We start from the raw sequence: 21,262 nt of genomic DNA on the forward strand, positions 1-21,262 counted from the left end.
ATATCAGATGTGTATCCTTCCCATCCTGATATACGCCTATCCTGTATGGCAACATACTTCCCACTGCCACCACCAAGTGGTCGAAAACAAAGCCGCACATGCTGTCACAGGACACTCTAGAGACACATGGATCGTACAAATTCATAAGGACTTCGAACTTTCATTACTTGAAGACAGTGGCGCATATAGAAGGTAACAACTGGGGAGGGAGGCAGCACTATAGCATGAGTTTACTATAAACTTTAAAAAAATATATAAATAATAGCTTCAATTATTTATTTCTCACTCAAAAAATGGGGGCCTATGCCCCCCGGCCCCGTGCTTGATCCACCACAGCTTGAGGAACTACGAAACCAGCATTGAGGCAACTGTTGGAGGAATGTCAGTCAATCATCCTGACAATCAAAAACATGGGAATCTTCATCCCGCCGAAACATCTGTACCCAGGGCCGGATTTAGGGGTGGTGCAAAGGTGCACGTGCAACCCCACTTCGTTGTAAATATATACTATCTAAAATGAGAAGCTAGCAGTGAAAATAGCCACACTTTCCGAAACTTTCTGCCGCCATGTTTCCCTTTGGGCTTAAAAGAAAGCAGAGCTTTGCAAAAGCAATAGTTTAAGTCGATTTTCAAAAGGTTGAAGGCAAAGGATTTACCAAGCAAAACAATATAGCATTTGTCAAGTAGGGAAGAAAACAGAAACCAGGAGCAGATAATTTTTTTCCTGCATAACACTTGTGACCCTCTTTAAAATATTCCCCTCCCCTCCCCTTCGTTCTATGTATCAGTGTTGTAAGGTGTAAAGAATATTTTCGCATGTCAGTTTGAAGAGTTTCAGTGTGATTGGTTATTTTGGTAGTTATTGGCGCACCCCCCCCCCTCCTCAGACAATCTTGGATCCGGCCCTGTCTGTACCGTATGCAAACACAGGCACAGCAGTGTGATAACACAGCCAGGATAAGAACCACAAAAATCTACGACAGTTGCGATTTCCAAATCCATTTACATTAGAAAACAACTGCCAAAGAAAACAACACACATAGAAGTCATGTGTTTAGATCCGTAACTTTTTACATGCAAAACTCGTCATGACATGCTCAATTGGTTAATGATAATTCGTATTTGCTCAACTCGATCCCTGGATAATTATACACATGTTTAAAAAGAGATATGTTTCACCAACTTAGGATTGCCATATTTTAAAATTAGAAAAGCTGGGAATTCTAAACCGTAAGGACTGATGTGAATTTTTGTACTACAAATACTGACCTGGGATCCTTCGGACCATTTGTGTGTGTGTGATTTCTTTGTTAAGTGACACTTCCATTGTACTTTTCTAACAAAACTAAAGTAAAGAAAATTTAGTTTTTGCCTTTAATGTTTTATTAAGTTCAACAAATGTGAGTCTCGAATTGTAAAGTAAATATTACAGTAAGATACCTGTAAGGCAAGCCCCCACACCCTAAGAAAAAAGTAAGCGATATATGGCAAATATTGATCATACGATTTTCTCTCTAACTAACACACAATAATTTCTAAATTTTTATCATAAGAAAGGTAAAACATATGTGTTTAGGAATCTTGGTCCATAAACATTTTAAAAGAAAAGAAAATATTAATAATAAATCTGATCTAAACAAAGTGCTAAGGATACCGTAATTGAAGGCTCCACCGACCAACGTTGCAAGTAACAACAATCCAAGTTCACAGAAATCGAAAAAAAAAATACTATATGTTGGTTGTATATAGGCTTTAAATTTACTTTTTCAGTTTCAAACAGTGCATTTATATCAAATGATGTTACATTTAGAATTGCAACTTCTATTACAATACCGTTGTTTTGGTAAAATCTCAACGTGAGAGAAATTGTCGCTTGCAACGTTGCTCGGCGGAGCTATTGATTCAATTGATTCACTTCTGAATATATGAAGATTAGGTGAACACATAGCTCACAGCCTGAGCCTGACTTCAAATTTTTAACTCAGTCGCGATTGAGATTGTCACACAGATGTAGCGTTTTACGTTGAAAAAACGAAATGAAATCTTTAAGTTTTACGTCCTACGATTATGCCGGTGAGGCTAAAGGAGACACTGATGATGAGAGATGAGTGAAATGGTGGAATGAAGAAAGTGTGAGGAAACGGAAGAACTCCGAGAAAACCCACGAGCACGGTATTTGTCCAACACAAAGTCCACATGGCGCGAGCTGGGATCGAACCAGGGACTCCAAGCACCGGAGGTAAACGCTCTACCACTGAGCCACCGCGCCCTCTGTTTTACGTTGAATATAACAACACTTCATCAACAAAGCCGTCTTAGATTTTTCTCCAATTTAAAAAGCGGATGGTTTATCGTGATTGAGATGGTTAAGCGGGGGACGAATATAGGATCTGAAAATCGAGTGGTACCCGCTATAATCGGGTAATATGGCCAAGGGCGCCGATCCTGGGGGCCTCGGACCCCCCAAAGCTCATGTGGGCCCCCTATTGTATTTATGAACATACAATATTTGGCATAATTTGAATGCAATTTATCGTAAAATCCTCATATATATACCTTCTGCATCTGAATGGGCCTCCCCAAATTTACTGAGAAATCGGTGCCCTTGAATATGGCAACCCTAGACCAACTGTTTGAAGAAAAGAGAGCGACAGTGCTACCAACAGGTGTGAAAGTCCCCATATATTTATTGTTACTAAATATTTAAAAATACTACAAATTATTATTTTACAAATTCAGCATTCCTAAATGTAAGCATTGTTTTTATTTTCTTTTTCCAGACTTACAATAACGATGCTCAGATAGGCGAATCGTCGGCGTGTGCGACGGCGTTAATGTGTGGTGTAAAAGGAAATTTTGAAACTGTAGGACTTGATAACCGAGGAACGTTCGAAAATTGTTTTTCAAGTTTCTCCGCGCGAGTGCCATCTCTTATCGACTGGGCGCAACGAGAAGGTAAGTCCAGGCAAGCTTAATTTATTAAGATAGTAGTACAATGAAATGTCTCCCTTATTTCATTTATTTGTGTTTTCTATAACTGTACTGTATTCCTGTTAAAGAAAAGTGCTTTTCTTCGGCAAAAAAAAAAAAAAGTGCAATGTTAATTGATTTTTATGCTGATACTAGCAAAGATCTCTGTTCATCACACGTGAAGACTAAGATCTAATGATTACTTTACTTGTAACAGCGATGGCGAAACCACTGCTCGCGGGCTGGATGTGGCCTCCTGTAAAGGTCTATCCGGCCCGCGACATGGTTTGTAGACGAATGAAATTTCTGACAAACTTCTGCCGGGCCAGGCAACTGAAGATGGCGGCACAGTACCAGCATAATCCACTCTTTATCTGTGTCAAATATCAACAAACACATAAAGTTATTATTTTATAGAATAGAGTAAATTCCAATTCTCAGTGGCGTATTTAGGGGGGGCTTCCGGGCTTAAGCCCCCCCAAATCTTACTATAGTAAAGTATATGAAATATCTTGCAGAATTTTCACATTTTCAGGCAAATCCCCCCCCCCGAAAGTTAGCAAAGCCCTCCCCGAAACAAAATCGTAAATACGCCACTGCCAATTCTCTAAACCTAATGAATTCCTTGATATGGGTATCTTAGTGAGCCCCACTCCACCCCTTTTCTTCCCACCTCTTTTCTTTTGGTTTTAGGTCAAACACAGAAATGGAAAAGCATGTGTTTAAATACTATCAATGAACAATTTAAACATCAAATTTAGTTTCTCTAAACATAAGGGAACCGCGTTGTCTCAGTGGTGCATATGATACCTGGTTCAATCGCAGCTTGCACCCTGTAGGCTTTGTAGTGAGCAAATACCGTATGCGTGAGATTCTTCGATGTATCATCCGTTTCCTCCCATTTTAATCATTCTACCATTTCAAACATTCTCATTTTCATCGTTTCTCTTAGCTTCAGAGCACAGCCGTGAAATGTTAAACAAGAACATTCATTTCAATTCTAAGATTAAGAATTTTTGAGGTAGAATATGTTAGCATACTACAAAGCCCTTTTCTTTCCTTGTAGATCAAACACTCACACACAAAAATACTGAAACATGTTGTTTTTATTTTATTTGAAAGAATTTAAATAAGAAATTTCATATCTCTACACACCTAAGGATTTCCAATAAAGGGAAAACGTAGAATCTAGTGGCGATACAGAAGTATGAACCGACAATTTCGCATACAACTGAAGAAGAAGAGAAAAATTATGAGAAAATAGTAGAAATTGTAAGCAAGGAGAAGAGGGATGCATGCGTAATTGTAATGGGAGATTTCAATGCAGTTGTGGTAGAAGAACTGGAAGGTAGCGTCGTAGTCAAATATGGTTTAGGCGAAAGAAATGAAAGACGAGAGGGACTGGACAATTTCAGTAGATAGAATTCACTAGTCACTAGGAACACTTGCAGCAAAAGAGAATAAGATATACCTGAAAATCTTCACTAGACGACCAAAGATATCAGACAGAGAACGTTATGATTTGGCAAAGGTATCTGATCGGAGCAGCTTGAATAGCTTAAAGATTCTTTCTGAGGCCGGTATTTTCTCTGATCATAACTTTGTGCTGGCCGAAGTGGATATTCAACTGAAAAATGTAGGCAGAAAAAAAGTAGGCAAGAAGAAGTTGAATCCTGAAAAGTTGAAAAACGAGGATGCGAAAAATCTTTTCGCTGAAAAATTCGAAGAAAAAGACTCAAACCCGGAAAGGATAGATAGAGCTAGTAACAGACGGTGGAAGCGTATTAAACTAGGCATACAGCAGGCTGCAGAAGAAGTATTGGGTTACCGCGAACACAAAACAAACAAGAAACCATGGGTTACAGGACATAAATTGTAGAAAGTGAGGGAAAGGAAAACGTAGAAACTGGTTGATATAGAAGTGAAACAATAAGTTACGAATGGAAATAGACAGGGCAAGAAAAGAGTTTTACAAGAGAAAGACATAGAAGAATTAGAAAGGATTCGGAAATATGAGGAAGTATACAGGAAGGTGAAATCTATGGAACTTGGAAGGAAAGAAGTGTGTATTACGATGATAGTAGAAAATAATGGAAGGTAGTCATCAAGAAAAGTGATGTCTTAGGAAGATGGAAAGAATAGGTTGATAACTCATATGAGAGTAGGAAAATGAAATGAAATCTTTGAGGTTTACGTCCCACGGTTATGCCGGTTAAGCTAAAGGAGACGGTGATGATGAGTAATGAATGAAATGGTGGAATGAAGAAAGTGGTAGGAAACGGGAGAACCCCGAGGAAACCCACGAACACGGTGTTTGTCCACCACAAAGTTCAGTTGGCGGGGGCCGGGAAATATGAGAGTAGGGATAGACCGTGTGACCTAGATATTGAAGTAGAAAATAAAGTACACGAGGATGATAAATGAGTTTGGGAAAGCTATATTAGAGATTAGGAAGGAAAAGCAACCTAATAGATAATATATTAATCGAATTCTTTAAGAATATGGAAAGGAAGGGCAAAAAAAATATAAAAAATGTTCCGACTCTGCAATGAGTTATATGAAACAGAACAGTGCCAAAAGATTTTCTAAAGATGGTCATGATGCCCATGGCTAAGAAATCGAGCTCAGAGAGGTCAGAAAATTATAGAACTATTAGTCTCATATAGCATGCAGCAGAAAGTTAGCTTCGAATATTCAACACAAGGCTGTATGGGAGAACAAGTTGAAGAGAAACAATTCGGGTTTAGGAGAGGTAAGGACACAATAGATTTAATTGGATTATTAAGGGTGTTAGGTGAAAGGCTTATAGCAAAAGGGAAAAGGTGTACGCTACATTTGCTGACCTAGAAAACGCTTTTGATCGCATGAATTGGAAATTGTTGGGAGCTCCAAAGAAGATTGGTTTTCAATAGAAAGATCGAAAGACTCATAAGGAACTTACACATGAGCCAACAAGTACGTGTTAGAATAAGGAAACAATGACAGAGGAGAATGCATTTCGAAGAGAAGTTCAACAGTGATGCTGTCTCTCGGCAAAATTGTTTAATATCTATCTCGGTGAAATAGTGAAAAATAGTCTGCATAATCAAAACAGGATTTGGTAGGAAATAGAATGAATAAATGCATAGGACGTAGGGTTTGCAGATAATATTGCACTTGTGAGGTTTGTTTTCAATGTTTTAAATATGTTTTCATTGCGTATTGTCCATTCCCTACAACGATAGACAGACTGTCATTCAGTCACTGTGGACTAGCAAGAGTAGAAGCTTATCCAGTGCAAACGATGGGTATACCAAGTGATTCAATTTCTCCAGGCTAAATATACAGTCGTAATTCGTCTTTGAAAGAATAACAGTTATGAAGGAAGCTTAATAAGTGACAGTGGTGTGGATAACTGCTGAATAAGATCTTACGAAAACACGACGGTCATGGGTGGAAGTTATGGCATCAGAGAATTTAAAGAACTTACCGGTGTACACGACGAGGACGGGGAAGAGATAGAAACCTATGACAGCAAAGAATTAAGGAATAACTGGTTAAAAGGGAGTTGCCGTGGACCCGTAGTTTTCAACTTTTTGGAGTTTAAAATGTGGATTTCGGTGAGCTGTGCCCAATGGAGTCACTTTTGATTTCTGGAACCGACTGCTTCAAAGTCAAATTAAGTCAAAAGTAAAAATTGGGAATATTTGGGCAATGCGGACCAGTGACCAGCTGGGACGAAATGAATGTCATTCGATTCGTTTTCTCACTTATATGAATAATTGACATGCCATTTTCCCGAAAATTCTATTTTGACCCCGAAAATTAACGAAAATCCGTGATTTTGGGCAATTTGGACCTGTGACTAAATGAGACCTGTGACCATCGTATTCTCACATACATGACTAATTCATATGCCATTTTCCCGAAAAATTCTATTTTGACCACGAAAATTAATGAAAAATTGGGATTTTGAGAAAAGTGGACCAGTGATCGACTGGGACAAAATAGGTGTCATTCGAATCATATTCACACATACACGAATAATTCATATGCCATTTTTCCCAAAAATCCCATTTTGTACCGGAAAATTAACGAAAATCCAAGATACAAAATTCCAGATTTTCGTTAATTTTTGATGTCAAGAAATTGTCGGGAAAATGGCATATCAATTATTCATGTACGTGAGAATACGAATCAAATGACACCCATGTCGCCCCAGTCGATCACTGGTCCGCATTGTTCAAATGGTCTCACTTTTTATTTTTGACCCCTAATTTGACCTTGAAGTGGTCGGTTCCAGAAACCAAAAGTTCTGCCATTGGTCACAGCTAATCGAAATCTACATTTTAATCCCCAAAAAGTTGAAAATTACGGGGCCCCTGTAATTCTCTTTTAACCGAATAACTACCTTATCGGCATAAATGACAAGGATGGCAAAGAGTGGAAATCTATGACTTCAGATGACTTTACTGAACGTGAGCATCGTATGTTTATGAAAGGCGTAAAATATGACGTCTGAGCTATCTACTGAGTTCTCTGAAATTAAAAGACCAGTATCAAATTATATTACAAAGATTACGCGTGGTGGGAACTTAATTGTTTTCCATATGTTTTAAAGCTCACTACAACTATTAAACAGTAAATCGTATCTCTGCGGAGGATTTCCATTTCGTCATTTCACATAGTTCTCACCAGGTGGATGAGCGGAGCTTGAAAAGAAATAACATTCGTAGAAACGCTGAAATAAAAGCACAAGACATATTGAAAAGCTAGAGAAAATGGATGAACAATATTTGACGCAAATAAATTTTATAAAGTTTAAACAAACACTACTAATCTATGTTTTCACTTCTTCTTTCAGACTCTTCTAACATTTTCAGGTGCCCAAGTCAAAGTCAAGCTCTGATTTAATTTTGTCAATATTGTAAATTACGCATTAAAATATTCCTCTATACTTGAGAACTTAATGTAATGTCTTCGTCCCTTGTTCAGTACGGTTATGTTATAAATATGTTTGCACAGAATGGTACTGATTTATATACAAAGTATTTTAATCTTACCTATGTTATTTCAATCTCGCTTAAATACAAAATTTGATTTGGAAGAGTGATGCTATGTGATGTAAGTCAAGCAAGAAAGTTAACATTGTAGATTCGGAGCTCGGAAATTAACACATCGTAAAACATACGAGTCCTATTTTCTTTCAACCTCCGTTACGCTATTAGAGAAGATCCGAAAGGGATGACGTGACGTGATAATATGAAGCTGATTGTTGCACGTTACCCATGTTCACACCGATAGGCAACCTTTGCTATTAACTCTTTATGGAGTAGTAGACGTGGAAAAATATCGAATATAATCGAATCTCCCGGCAACTGCGATCAAAGTGATATAATACGATTTGTCCAAGTGGCTGCTGAGTTCCCTGATTCTTCCAGCATCAGATAGTTCAGATATTGACTGCAATCGGACCGCCATCTAAGTGCGAAGTACGTTACGAAACTCGATTTCTTCAAGCGGCTACTGAGTTCCCTGAAGTTTCAAGATCACACAGACTGCAATTGGAACGCTCTCCAAGTGTAAGAATGTGATGTAATTCGTTTCCTCCAGGTCGCTGCCGAGTTCGCTGAAATTCAAAGATTAAATATTTCTGAAATCATCATCTATACCTTTCACGAACCACATGGTTAACGCATTCACAAAGATGGTCTATCATCATAAACCTCCATCTTAGAATGTCCTTCTTGTGTATGTTGGTAGGTCCTTCTTTAAACTTTCTAAAGAAGTCGTGTACACAAACATTACTTATAAAGTTTTCTTCTTTAAACTCTCTGCAGCAGTCGTGCACACAAATATTACTTACAAAGTTTTCTTCTTTAAACTCTCTGCAGCAGTCGTGCACACAAACATTACTTATAAAGTTTGCTTTCTTCAACTCTCTGCAGCAGTCGTGCACACAAACATTACTTACAAAGTTTGCTTTCTTCAATTCTTTGCAGCAGTCGTGCACACAAACATTACCTACAAAGTTTTCTTCTTTAAACTCTCTGCAGCAGTCGTGCCCATAGCAGTCACTTGTAAAGTTCTCTCCATAATCCTTTGCTATTTCAGTATGAATTGAGACTTTGCTATGCTCTTCTGCCTGGATTACATCATGTAGCTTACACTACGTGTGCGCTTTGACTGCACTTGATATATTTTCATGCTCATTACTCCGCAATGATTGAATTGCAGACTTTGCCTATGGGTGTAGGAGATGAATAAAATCCAATTAACATCTTGATTCTCATCTACATTCTGTTATCTCACGTAATTCTTTCCTTTAAGGCTTAATGAAAATAATAATATAAAAAACTCTCGTATTTAGTTAATAGAATTCTACATAAAACCATTGATACCAATATAAACAATATACTCTGACACAATTCACAATTATTACCAACAATCAGAAGAAAGTAAAACCGAGGGAAAACTTAGAAAAAGCACAGTTAGGGTTGTTGGTAATCAGATTTTCGTGTGGGACTTCCTGATTGCAAACCTAGAACGCTAAGCACTAGTCTATGTACAGAAATGTTTGTATTCCAAACACATAATTACAGTAGACAAACTAGGGTATAAATGCTGGTAACATTAAGCAGAAATCCAAGGTTTTGAGTGAGCTTACTTCTGATTGGAGGGGACTTACTTGTTTCTCACTTTTTGTTGGGAAATAGATATAAAAGTGTGAATGTTATTTCTATTTCTCCAAGCAGCTGCTCAGTTTCCTACAGTTGTTTAAATGTTGTTATATCACGCCATTCGTGGACTCCTCGTGACGCGGAAATATTTTGAGGACTTGTAGATAAAATTAGGGGAAAAATCAGAGCATATATATGGAGCCGGATTTAGGGGGTGCAAAGGTGCACGTGCAGCCCCCTCCCCTTCGTTGTAAATATACACTACCTAAAACGAGAAGCTAGCACTTAAAATAGCAGCGCTTTCCGAAAATATCTGCTGTCATGTGTTCGTTTGGGGCTTAAAAGAAAGCAGAGTTTTGCAAAGGTAATAATTTACGTCAATTTTCTGAGCGTTGAAGGGAGAGGATTCACCGAGAGCAGACATTTAGCATTTCCAGGGCAATTCCACACTCAAACCACAGATACCTAAAATCATTTTAAAGATTTCAAATGTACTGGTAGTTATTGGTGCACACACACACACACACACACACACACATATATATATATATATATATATATATGTGTGTGTGTGTGTGTGTGTGTGTGTTCATATAAGACGACAAGAAACATTTCGAAATAATTTGAAATGATAACCGAAACGAAACGATACTTCTACAAAATTTAAGAGACGAAGTTAGAAAACCTCATTTCGGTCTCGTTTCGTAGCCAACAATAATCACTTTTCGTTTCTAGAAGATCTAGTGAATTTACTTCCTTAACTTTGAGGCTAACTCTGCAGTCGCCCTTGTTGCATGTCCATTGGTGCTTTAATGGTATCTAGGATCTAAATTATCACAATAATCTTTCACCTGGCCTTGATCCGACATTTTGTTTCTCGAATTACAATCCGTTATTTTATCATTGAGATCAACTTTCGGTAGACTATAGCTCTACCAAAGACTAAAATGACACAATTGCGTACCCATGTTGATCCATAATTTTATTCCTGTAATGATTCATTTCCCAAAGTTACTTAGTCTTGTTTCCCGAACACCTTTTATGTATAGCAGAATTACATGTATTTGCTTATTCACAATCTGGCGTTTTGAATGGTGTATTGCGGTACATTGCAAAATGATTGGTGAGTAGCGAGGAAGAGAGAGAGAGAGAGAGGTTTATCTACTGCATTCTCTGTACATGACAATTTGTGGTGATTATGACTTACATGTTGTTCTGGTCGTTTCCGAGTTATTAAGCCGCCTGATAACAGTACGTGATCAATATGCTATTCGCGAGAGTTATCGATGTATATACGTACGAGTACATTCCATTCCGTGAGATGATTTCTCACGGGATTTATTTCAAGCAAACCAGAGCTGTAATTTTTTTATTTATACTTCAGATTTCGTTTAAAGTGAAACTAAAATAAGTATTTATCTTCATTATAGCCATTTTAATACAAAACTACATATAAATTGCTCATCAGCTCCTGATATTCATTGAAACATTACTAAAGTACGCTTTCCTCATAGAAAAAGAAAACACATTAATTCGTTCACTGAAAAAAATGCTTCATTTAGCCAAGGGTTCCGATCCTCCCCCCCCCCCCTCCTAAAGCTGATGAGGGCCCCTTATTGTATTTATAAATATACAATATTTGGCATAGTTTGAGTGCAATTTGTCTCAAAATCTATGTCTACCTTCTGCATCTGAATGCCCCCCCCCCCCAAATTTACAGAGAAATCGGCGCTCTTGTATTTAGCTCAAACATTTATTGGTTTCCATCGTGGAGCAGACAATTGCCTCTTTAGTAATTCCCATTATGGTATTTAGGGCCTATACCCCATCTACCTCTTAAAATGGCAATTTCCTTAAATTCCACAATATGGTAAAACGATCAAATATGTCCAGAGATTATGCATATACCAAACCAGTGGCGGATGCAAGGGGGTGGCTATAGGGGCTATAGCTCCCCACCTTGACGCTCAGGTATACACTGGATAAAATGGGATTCAATTCTGCTTTACACTAGATAAAACGGATTCAATTCTGCTTTACACTTTGTATTAAACTGAAAACGACGATATCCCGTATCATGTAGAACTATTTTCTATGATTCAAGTTTCACCAATATATGGCTCTTGGGACCATGGTCGCCCGCAGCGAGGGGCAAGGAGGGGCAGTTGCCCTCTCTAGATTTTGATTTCTTGGAATATCAAAACATACTAATTTGCATCATATAGTACTTAATACCTTTATATAAAACACTATAATGGTACGGTTTATTTACCGCAGTTAATAAGGATATGTGCTTAAATAATGGTTGTTTTACAGGCCCGTAGCCAGCCCAAAAATGTAGAGGGGGCGGTAGAAGTTAGGACGGGACCGATAGAAGCTAGGGGGGCCCGACCCAACCATATTATAGTTCATTTGCAAGCCTACCATGAAAATTTTAGGGGGGTAGTGGAAATTTAGGGGGGCCTGGCCCCCTAGCCCCCCGTGGATACTGGTCTGTTGTTTTATATGATGTATCATGTGTACGAATGCATCAAAGTGTGTGCGTATTCGCGATTGTGTTTGTGTATCAATCTTTTGCCTCCTCCCTGAAATCGGTCTTTTGTCCCCTTGGAATCGATCTGCCCGTCCCCCTTTGAAATCGGTCTTTCATTTCTTTCTTGGAAAAATGTCCTGTGGCGTCTCTGTTTGGGTGTGGTACAGCATGCGACACTTACTTCCGTGCTTAAGTCTTCCACATTAATGTATGTGGCGATACATCTATGCACTTTTAAAAGTTCCTTATTTTCAGCCTTATTTTTAATCACTGATATTTTTTATGCCATTCTTATGTAACATCGAGGAAATGAGAAAGGAACTTAATATTAAGATAGGCTTCACATCACGATCAGGTTACGAAATCAACGCAGTTGACGAGAATGTAGACCATTCATTACAGTGAGTCGAACCCTCACAGTATGAATATGTGTGTATCAAGAATAAAAATAAAAGTAGCATTTGAAATTCCGAGTCAACTCTGATAGAAACAAACTAAAATTAAATTCTACAATTAAAAAAATATTTAATTAATCAAGAAATGACACAACTAACCAACAGTAGAATAACCAGTACTGAAACCCCGCGGGAATATATCTACATAAATAATTTAGCTGTATTTAAATTTAATCATCTCTACTGGATTTTGTTTATTTAATTTATTATTAGACTATTACCTTGCAGGTGAATATATATTGTTTTCAATTATACAGCGGGTACATACGTTAAATTGCAAATAAAATACAAAGAAATTCAATAAAAAAAATATCTCTACCATTAAGAGTACTGAGTGGGTGCCAATCTATTTTATTTTATTTATTTATTTTTTTTTTTAGTTCATTCATTTATGTTTGTATACAAACACAGAATGAATGGAAACTCCCATTATACACATGTACGTTACGCAAAGGGGTGTCGATGAAGCTGAAGTGTGCAGAATATAATAACAGATGATATACAGGATGTTTCAAAAGAACACCGACAACGTTTGGAAATGAAATGAAATCTTTGAGTTTTACGTCCCACGGTTATGCCGGTTAGGCTAAAGGAGAAGGTGATGATGAGTAATGAATGAAATGGTGGAATGAAGAAAGTGGGAGGAAACGGGAGAACCCCGAGAAAACCCACGCACACGGTGTTTGTCCACCACAAAGTTCACTTGGCGGGGGCTGGACAACGTTTGGGAGATGATTCCTGACACCAAGATAAGACAAAATGTATAGACCAACCTAGGTGCACAAATGCTTCCTTTCGGAGTTATAGGCTGCCGAAAACATGAACTTTAAAGGTCCAAAGCTCAAATACTATGGGATCTATCGTAGTCGGATCAAAACTTTATTTAGGAACTAGTATGTGCCCTATCTAAATATTCATGTTTCAGAATCCTGCGGTACTTCCACTTTATAGAGATAGTTGGTGAGTACTTCAAATTATTTGCTCGTAGCCAAACTCCCTTTATAAAAGTTGTTGTGTGAATACCTTAGGATTCTCAAACATGCGAGGAATCGCCTTCCAAACGATGTAGATGTTGGTTTCAAACACCCTGTATATAACACTCTGTGTGTGTGTGTGTGTGTGTTATCTGAGGAAGCTGTAGACAAACATTCCATTCAAAAAATGTTTATGAGTACCACATCATTTTCGTAACAGAGAATTATTCATTTTCAGATAAGGGTGTGAAATTCTCTGTACTATTGGAGTTGTTGGAAAAATAAATAAATAAATAAATAAATAAATAAAATTAAATAAAAATAAAGGTTTTCCTATCTCAATATTATTTATTTCAGTGGAGGAGACTAGTTAAACATTGCAAAACTCTATTTGTTGTTGATTTGCCTGTGTGAGGTTCCTCACAAGCTCTGATTCTCTTTACAATAGTTCCTTCACAGTATGCGGTGTCTCATCGACCATTGATCGCACTCTGTAGAAAAATAGCTACTACCGTACAACGGAGAAACTTTTAACATTGTGAGGCATATTCAAATGTCCCTCTCTTCGTCTTGTTACTAATCTGTGTTTCCTTTTTGTGAGCAAGTTTTTAACGTAGAGTAATTGACAATATAACAAAAGCAAGCACAAGTGGTTGAATGTGTCATACATTGTATACACGACTCGAAAAGTGCATTACCACCTGCAATTCTCGTTTTCCTGCAATAGCAGGCAACCCAAAAAGCTCGGCGGTTGGGTTGGTTCCGAATTCGAAAAGCGTTGGACCAAACCTCAATTTTGTTAAAAATATACCAGTGTGGCAAACTGAAAAATAAGGAAATAAAACAAATTGTTAAGAATGACAATTTTATTATCGTGACGGAGTTGGATGACATCAAAAGTTACAAAACGATCTTACTTAAGCAGTTCAAAAAAGATGAATGGCAAAAGACACATATCAGAAAAAACATTTCTCTCCTTCTCCCCCCCCAAAAAAAAGAATTTTAAAAAAGAAAAAGTTACATAAAGTAAAGGTTTAATATAAAAGACTCACCCAAAATTTTGAAAATTGACACGCGAAAGGCAAGAATAACTGAACCCAAGTGAATAAAATTGTGCACAGACATTGCAGACGTAAAATGTGGGAATACAGGCTTCATATTTTCCTGAAAAAAAACGGTAGGGTGGGGCACGGACCCCTCCAAACCCTTGATCAAGAGATATCAAAAATGCTTGTAACAGTATGTCAGATGTGTGTAAAGGACATGAAGAATTGTAACGAAATTTTTCTATGGACAACAGGTAAAAAATAAAAGAATACGAGGTTTTATTGTTATGCGGAAAACAGTTTTAGGGGGCAAAAGCCCCCACGAAAAATTTTCAAATTTGACGTCCGAAAGGTAAGAAGAAGTGAACCGAACTGGATGAAACTCTGCACAGATATTATAAACATAAAATGAGGGAATACGGGTTTCGTATTTTCCTTTAAAAAACGGCTGGGTAGGGCGCGGACTCCTCCAAACATTTGATCATGAAATATCAAAAGTACTAGTAACAAATGTCAGATGGGTGTAAAGGACATGAAGAATTACAACGAAACTTTTTGTATGGACAATACGCAGAAAATAAAGGAATACGTTTTTTTATTATCTGCGGGAAGACAGTTTTATAGGGTAAAAGAACCCACCCCAAAATTTTAAAGTTGACGCGAGAAAGATAAGAAGAAGTGAACCGAAGTGAGTGAAATATTGCAAAGATGTCGTAGGTTTAAAATGAGGAAATACGGGTTTCGTATTTTCCTGCAAAAAAAGGTTCGGTGAGGCACGGACCCCTCCAAACATTTGATCACGAAATATCAAAAGTGCTAGTAACAGTATGTGAGATGTGTCTAAAGAACATGAAGAATTGCAATGAAACTTAATGTATGGATAATATGCGAAAAACATACGAATACTGTTTTTTTTATTTTCTGCTTAAAAATGGTTTTACGGGAAAAAGCACCCACCCAAAATTTTGAAAGTTGACGAACGAAAAGCAAGGACAAGTGAATCGAAATGAATGAACTTGTGCACACATATTGTAAACGTAAAATGAGTGAATACGGGTTTCGTATTTTCCTGGAAAAAACTGTTGGAAAGGGCACGAACCATTCCAAAGTTTTGATCACGAAATATCAAAAGTACTAGTAATAGTGAGGTGTGTGTAAAGGAAATGAAGAATTGCAACGAAACATTTTGTATGGAAAATAACCATAAAATAAATCAATACGAGTTTCTTATTTCCTGCGGAAAAACTGTTTTAGGGGTCAAAGGCTCCTACCCAAAATTTTGAAAGTTGACACCCGAAAGACAAGAAGAAATGAGCCGAAGTGAATGAAATTTGCATAAGTACTGCAGATTTAAAATGAGGATAAGGGTTTTATATTTTCTTAGAGAAAACAGTTAGGTGGGGCGCCGACCCTCCCAAACGTTTGATAACAAAAAATCAAAAATAATATTAATAGTATGTGAGATGTGTGTAAAGGAAATGAAGACTTTCAACGAAACTTTTTGTGTGGGAAATGTGCTGAAAACAAAAAAATACGGGTTTTTCATTTTTGCGGAAAAATGGTTTTATGGGGCAAAAGGCCCCACCCCACAATTTTGAAATTTGGCACCGAAAGGGAAGAAAAAGTGAACCGAAGTTAATAAAATTTTGCGCAGATATTGTAGACATAAAATGAGGGTATACGGGTTTCGCATTTACCTAAAACAAACCGGTTAAGTGTGGCACGGACTCCTCCGAATCTTTGATCACGAAATTTCATAAGCGCTAGTAACAGTATGTCAGATGTCTGTAAAGGACATGAAGAGCTGCAACGAAACATTGTGTATGGAGAATACGCAAAAAGAAAATGAATACTTGTTTCTTATTTTATGCGGAAAAATTATTTTGTGAGCAAAATAACCCACCCCAAAATTTTGAAAGTTGATGCCCGAAAGGTAAGAAGAATTGAGCCGAAGCGAACGAAATTGTGCACAGATATTGTAGGCATAAAATGGGGGAGTATGGGTTTCGTATTTTCCTTGAGAAAACGGAAGCGTCGGGTGCCGACCCCTCCAAACCTTTGATCACGAAATATCGAAAGTACTATTAATAGTATGTCAGATGTGTGTAAAGGACATGAAGAATTCCAAAGAAACATTTCGTATCGACAATACGCAAAAAATAAAGGAATACGGGTTTTTTATGTTCTGCGGGAAAACGGTTTTAAAGGCTATAGCCTCTTTTGAAAGTTGAAGCCCGAAAGGCAAGAAGAAGTGAGCCGAAGTGAATTAAATTGTGCACAGATACTGCAGACGTAAAATGAGGATACGGGTTTCGTATTGCCCTGGGGAAAACGGTTCCGTAGTGCGCCAACCCCTCCAAACCTTTGATCACCAAATATCAAAAGTACTAGTAACAGTATCTGAGATGTGTGTAAAGGACATGAAGAATTGCAACATATCTTTTTGTATGGACAATACGCAAAAAATAAAGGAATACGGGTTTATTATTTTCTGCGGAAAGACTGTTTTATGGGGCAAAACAACCCACCCCAAAATTTTAAATTTTGAAGCTGGAAAGGTCAGAACAAGTGAACCGAAGTGAGTGAAATATTGCACAGATATTGAAGGCTTAAAACGAGGGAATACGGGTTTCGTATTTTCCTGGAAAAAGAGGTTGGGTGAGGCACGGACTCCTTCAAACATTTTGATCACGAAATATCAAAAGTACTAGTAACAGTATTTGAGATATGTGTAAAGGACACGAAGAATTGCAACATAACTTTTTGTATGGACAATACGCAAAAAATAAAGGAATATGAGTTTCTAATGTTCTGCGAGAAACGGTTTTAGGGGGCAAAAGACCCCATCCAAAATTTTAAAAGTTGACGCCCGAAAGGTAAAAAGACATTAGCCGAGGTAAATGAAATTCTGCACAGATATTACAGACGTAAAATGAGGATATGAGTTTCGTATTTTGCTGAAGAAAAAGGTTGGGTGAGGCACCGACCCCTCCAAACCTTTGATCACGAAATATCAAAAGCGCTAGTAACAGTATGTCAGATGTGTGTAAAGAACATGAAGAATTGCAACGAAACATTGTGTATGCAAAATAACCAAAAAAATAAATGAATACTGGTTTCTTATTTTCTGCGGAAAACTGTTTTAGGGGTCAAAATCTCTCACCCAAAATTTTGAAGTTGACACCCGAAAGAAAACAAGAAATGAGCCGAAGTAAATGAAATTTGCACAGATATTGCAGACAGAAAATGAGGTTACGGGTTTCGTATTTTTCTAGAGAAAACAGTCGTGTGGAGCGCCGACCCGTCCAAACGTTTGATAACGAATAATCAAAGTGCTACTAACAGTATGTCAAATGTGTATATAGGACATGAAGAATTGCACCGAAACTTTTGTATGGACAATGCACTAAAAACAAAGGAATACGGGTTTTTTATTTTTGCGGAAAAACGGTTTTATTGGGCAAAAGACCCCATCCCAAAATTTTGAAATTTGACGCCAAAAAGTAAGAAAAAGTAAACGGAAGTGAATGAAAATTTGCACAAATATTGTAGACGTAAAACGAGGGAATACGAGTTTCGTATTTACCTAAAAAAAACGGTTAGTTGGGGCCCGGACTCTTCTGAACCTTTGATCACGAAATATCAAGAGTGCTAGTAACAGATTGTCAGGTGTGTGTGAAGCCCACCAAGAATTCCAAAGAAACTTTCTGTATGGACAATACGCAAAAAATAAAGGAATACGTTTTTTTATTTTCTGCGGAGAAACAGTTGTAGGGGGCAAAAGAACCCACCCAAAGTTTTGAAAGTTGATGCCCGAAAGGCAAGAAGAAGTGAGGCGAAGTGAATTAAATTGTGCACAGATATTGTAGACAAAAAATGAGGGAATACGAGTTTCGTATTTTCCTGGGGAAAACGGAAGCGTGGGGCGCCGACCCCTCCAAACATTTGATCACGAAATATGAAAAGTGCTAGTATGTCAGATGAGTGTAAAAGACATGAAGAATTGCAACACAACCTTTTGTATGCACAATACGCAAAAAATAAAGGAATACGGTTTTTTATGATCTGCGGGAAAACGGTTTTAGGCGGCAAGAGACCCACCCAAAATTTTAAAAGTTGACGCCCGAAAGACGCGAAGAAGTGAACCAAATTGAATCAAATATTGCACAGATATTGTAGGTTTAAATTGAGGGCAAACGGGTTTCGTATTTTTCTAAGAAAAACGGTTAGGGGGCTCGGACCCCTCCAAACCTTTGATCACGAAATATAAAAAATGCTGGTAACAGTATGTCATATGTGTGTAAAGGCCACGAAGAATTCCAACGAAACTTTTTGTATGGACAAATACGCAAAAAAATAAAGGAATGCTTTTTTATTTTCTGCAGAAAAACAGTTTTATGGGGCAAAAGAACCCACACCAAACTTTTGAAAGTTGACTCCCGAAAGGTACATGTTGTCTCAAAGGTCGAGGGCATTCTTTATTGCTATTTTAAGTAAAAAATTTTCTAAGTCCAGCTTCGGGTATCTTCGGGAAAAAGTAAACCAGGTTCGAACCTCGAAGTCAACCTTTGCAATCGGGAGAAATTTTGCAGATGTGTTTTTCTTCTTTTAAATATAATAAGATTTGTTATTAATTGTATAAAAAAGCAACATTGATTGAAATACTTAATAATTCAATATTTCGAAACTTTGTATTAATATCAGCACATGCCTGTTTGTCATTTAGCTCTCCATACGTAAAGAAACATTTAGATACGTAAACGAATCTTTCCATATGTGAAAGAATGCAGAAAATTAAGACATAGAACACAATTCTCGTCTGAGTACTAAAATAAAAGTCAAAATGGAACAAAAACAGCGTTTGCAGTGGATATGAATCAGAGCCCTGCACGGGCCGGGCGCGCCCGATTCGGCCCGGTGCCCGGCCCGACCCGTTTCAAGTAATATCAAACTGGACCGGTCCCTAACCGGGCCGGGCACATTTCGGGCCGAACCTGGCCGAGCCGGGCCGGCCCGGCTCGGCCCTGTAGTCTGAAAGACGGTTCGGAAACTAATCTTGTCAGCCTACTTGTTTTTTTAATGTCGTCCACTACCTCTATTTTTGCCGTGTTTGTACGGTCTTACTGTTAGCCTATGTTAATCGTAATGTGTTTGGGAAACTGACTCTTTATTCAAGACTGTGATGTACTGGTAATACTATTACTATTACTACTTCTACTACTACTATTACTACTTCTACTATTACTACTACGACCACTGCTAATACTACTACAAGTGCTACGACTTCGCGTCAGAGTTGACATGTCTGATGGTACCGAATTTACCTTCTAAGTACAGAATAAAATTGAGAAATGCTAGTTATTATGGCCGGTCTGCGTAGAATGTGAACCGATGCTTGATCTACGAGGGAGAATAGTGGCTCAATAGAAAAAACACTCACATCTGGTGCTAGAGGTCATCGGATCAATCCCTGCTCATGCTATGTGAGCTTTGTTGTGGACAAACATCGTGTTCATGGGAGTTTCTGGGCTGGTCCCGCTTCCTCCCACTGTTTTCTTTCCACCAATTCATCCCATCATCATCCATTCAGCCTGAGCCGTAGTTACCTAAAGAACGTATGGTAAAGTCAAGTACTTGACCTAGTAAGTAGAATTTGGTACGCTACCATTGGACCACGGAGGGCAAAACCATAAACTGGCGTGCTCATAAGATCAGTGCAATTTGTAGTAATGTTCAATTAGCAAGGCAAATATCGAATGGTGTTACATGTTCATGTATTGTTTATAGTATGATGCTACAAATATAACAAAATATAATGATCAAATACATCACCAAATCGCCAGGGTCGATTAGGTGTTCCTGGAACGGTGGCTCAGCGGTTGAGCGTTCACCTCTGGTGTATGGGGTCCCTGGTTTGATCCGAGCTCTCGCCAAGTGAACTTTGTGGTGTGAAGTAGACATCTACCTCAACATGTCATCATGTGTAAGAGAACTAGATATACTGCAGTGGTGGAACAAGAACAAACATTACCAAAATTGTGTAAATTAACGCGTCAGTATCTCGTCATCCCTGCTTCTAGTGCGTCTACTGAAAGAGATTTTAGTACTCAGGAACGGAGAAATGCTCTAAAGAAACTGTTGAATCTGTTTCCGTGCTATTCGATGCGTACAAGGACATACAGTAAAGCGATGTTCATTTTGCACTATTGGTTTCTTAGGAAACCTTATATTTTCATTTTCTTAATATCAACTATCCCTTCTATTATATGTGATGTTAAGAGGCATTTTTGATAGCTGATATCTATACATTTTTCATTCAGGGGACTTTTGAGGTATTTTTTGATCAACAATGATATGTGTGGATTTTGTTTTGATTTACTGCCTCGCATTCCGTCATATAGCTCTGTTATTTACTTGTTACGCACCGTTCCAGGAACACTTCATCGATCCTGGGGTCTGGGTGATTTATTTGATCATTGTTTTTTGTTATTATTATTGTAGCATCGAATTATAAAGAATACAGGAACATGTAATATGATTTGGAATCTGCCGTGCTAATTGAACATTACTACAAATTGCGCTAATCTTATGAACACGCCAGTTCATGGTTTCGGCCTCCGGGGTC

General features: G+C 37.9%; 1 protein-coding gene across 1 annotated transcript in view; it reads left to right on the forward strand.

Annotated features, from left to right (window-relative positions):
* Positions 1–21,262, forward strand: part of LOC145672143 (alkaline phosphatase, tissue-nonspecific isozyme-like) — a 689,601-nt gene that overhangs the window by 465,424 nt on the left and 202,915 nt on the right. The window contains exon 3 of the mRNA XM_081741467.1: positions 2,781–2,955. Coding sequence (XP_081597593.1) covers positions 2,781–2,955 — 175 coding nt within the window. The remainder of the gene's footprint in view (positions 1–2,780; positions 2,956–21,262) is intronic.

Source organism: Thermobia domestica, chromosome 15, assembly GCF_964235325.1.
Source record: "Thermobia domestica chromosome 15, izTheDome1.hap1.1, whole genome shotgun sequence".
NCBI lineage: Eukaryota > Metazoa > Arthropoda > Insecta > Zygentoma > Lepismatidae > Thermobia > Thermobia domestica.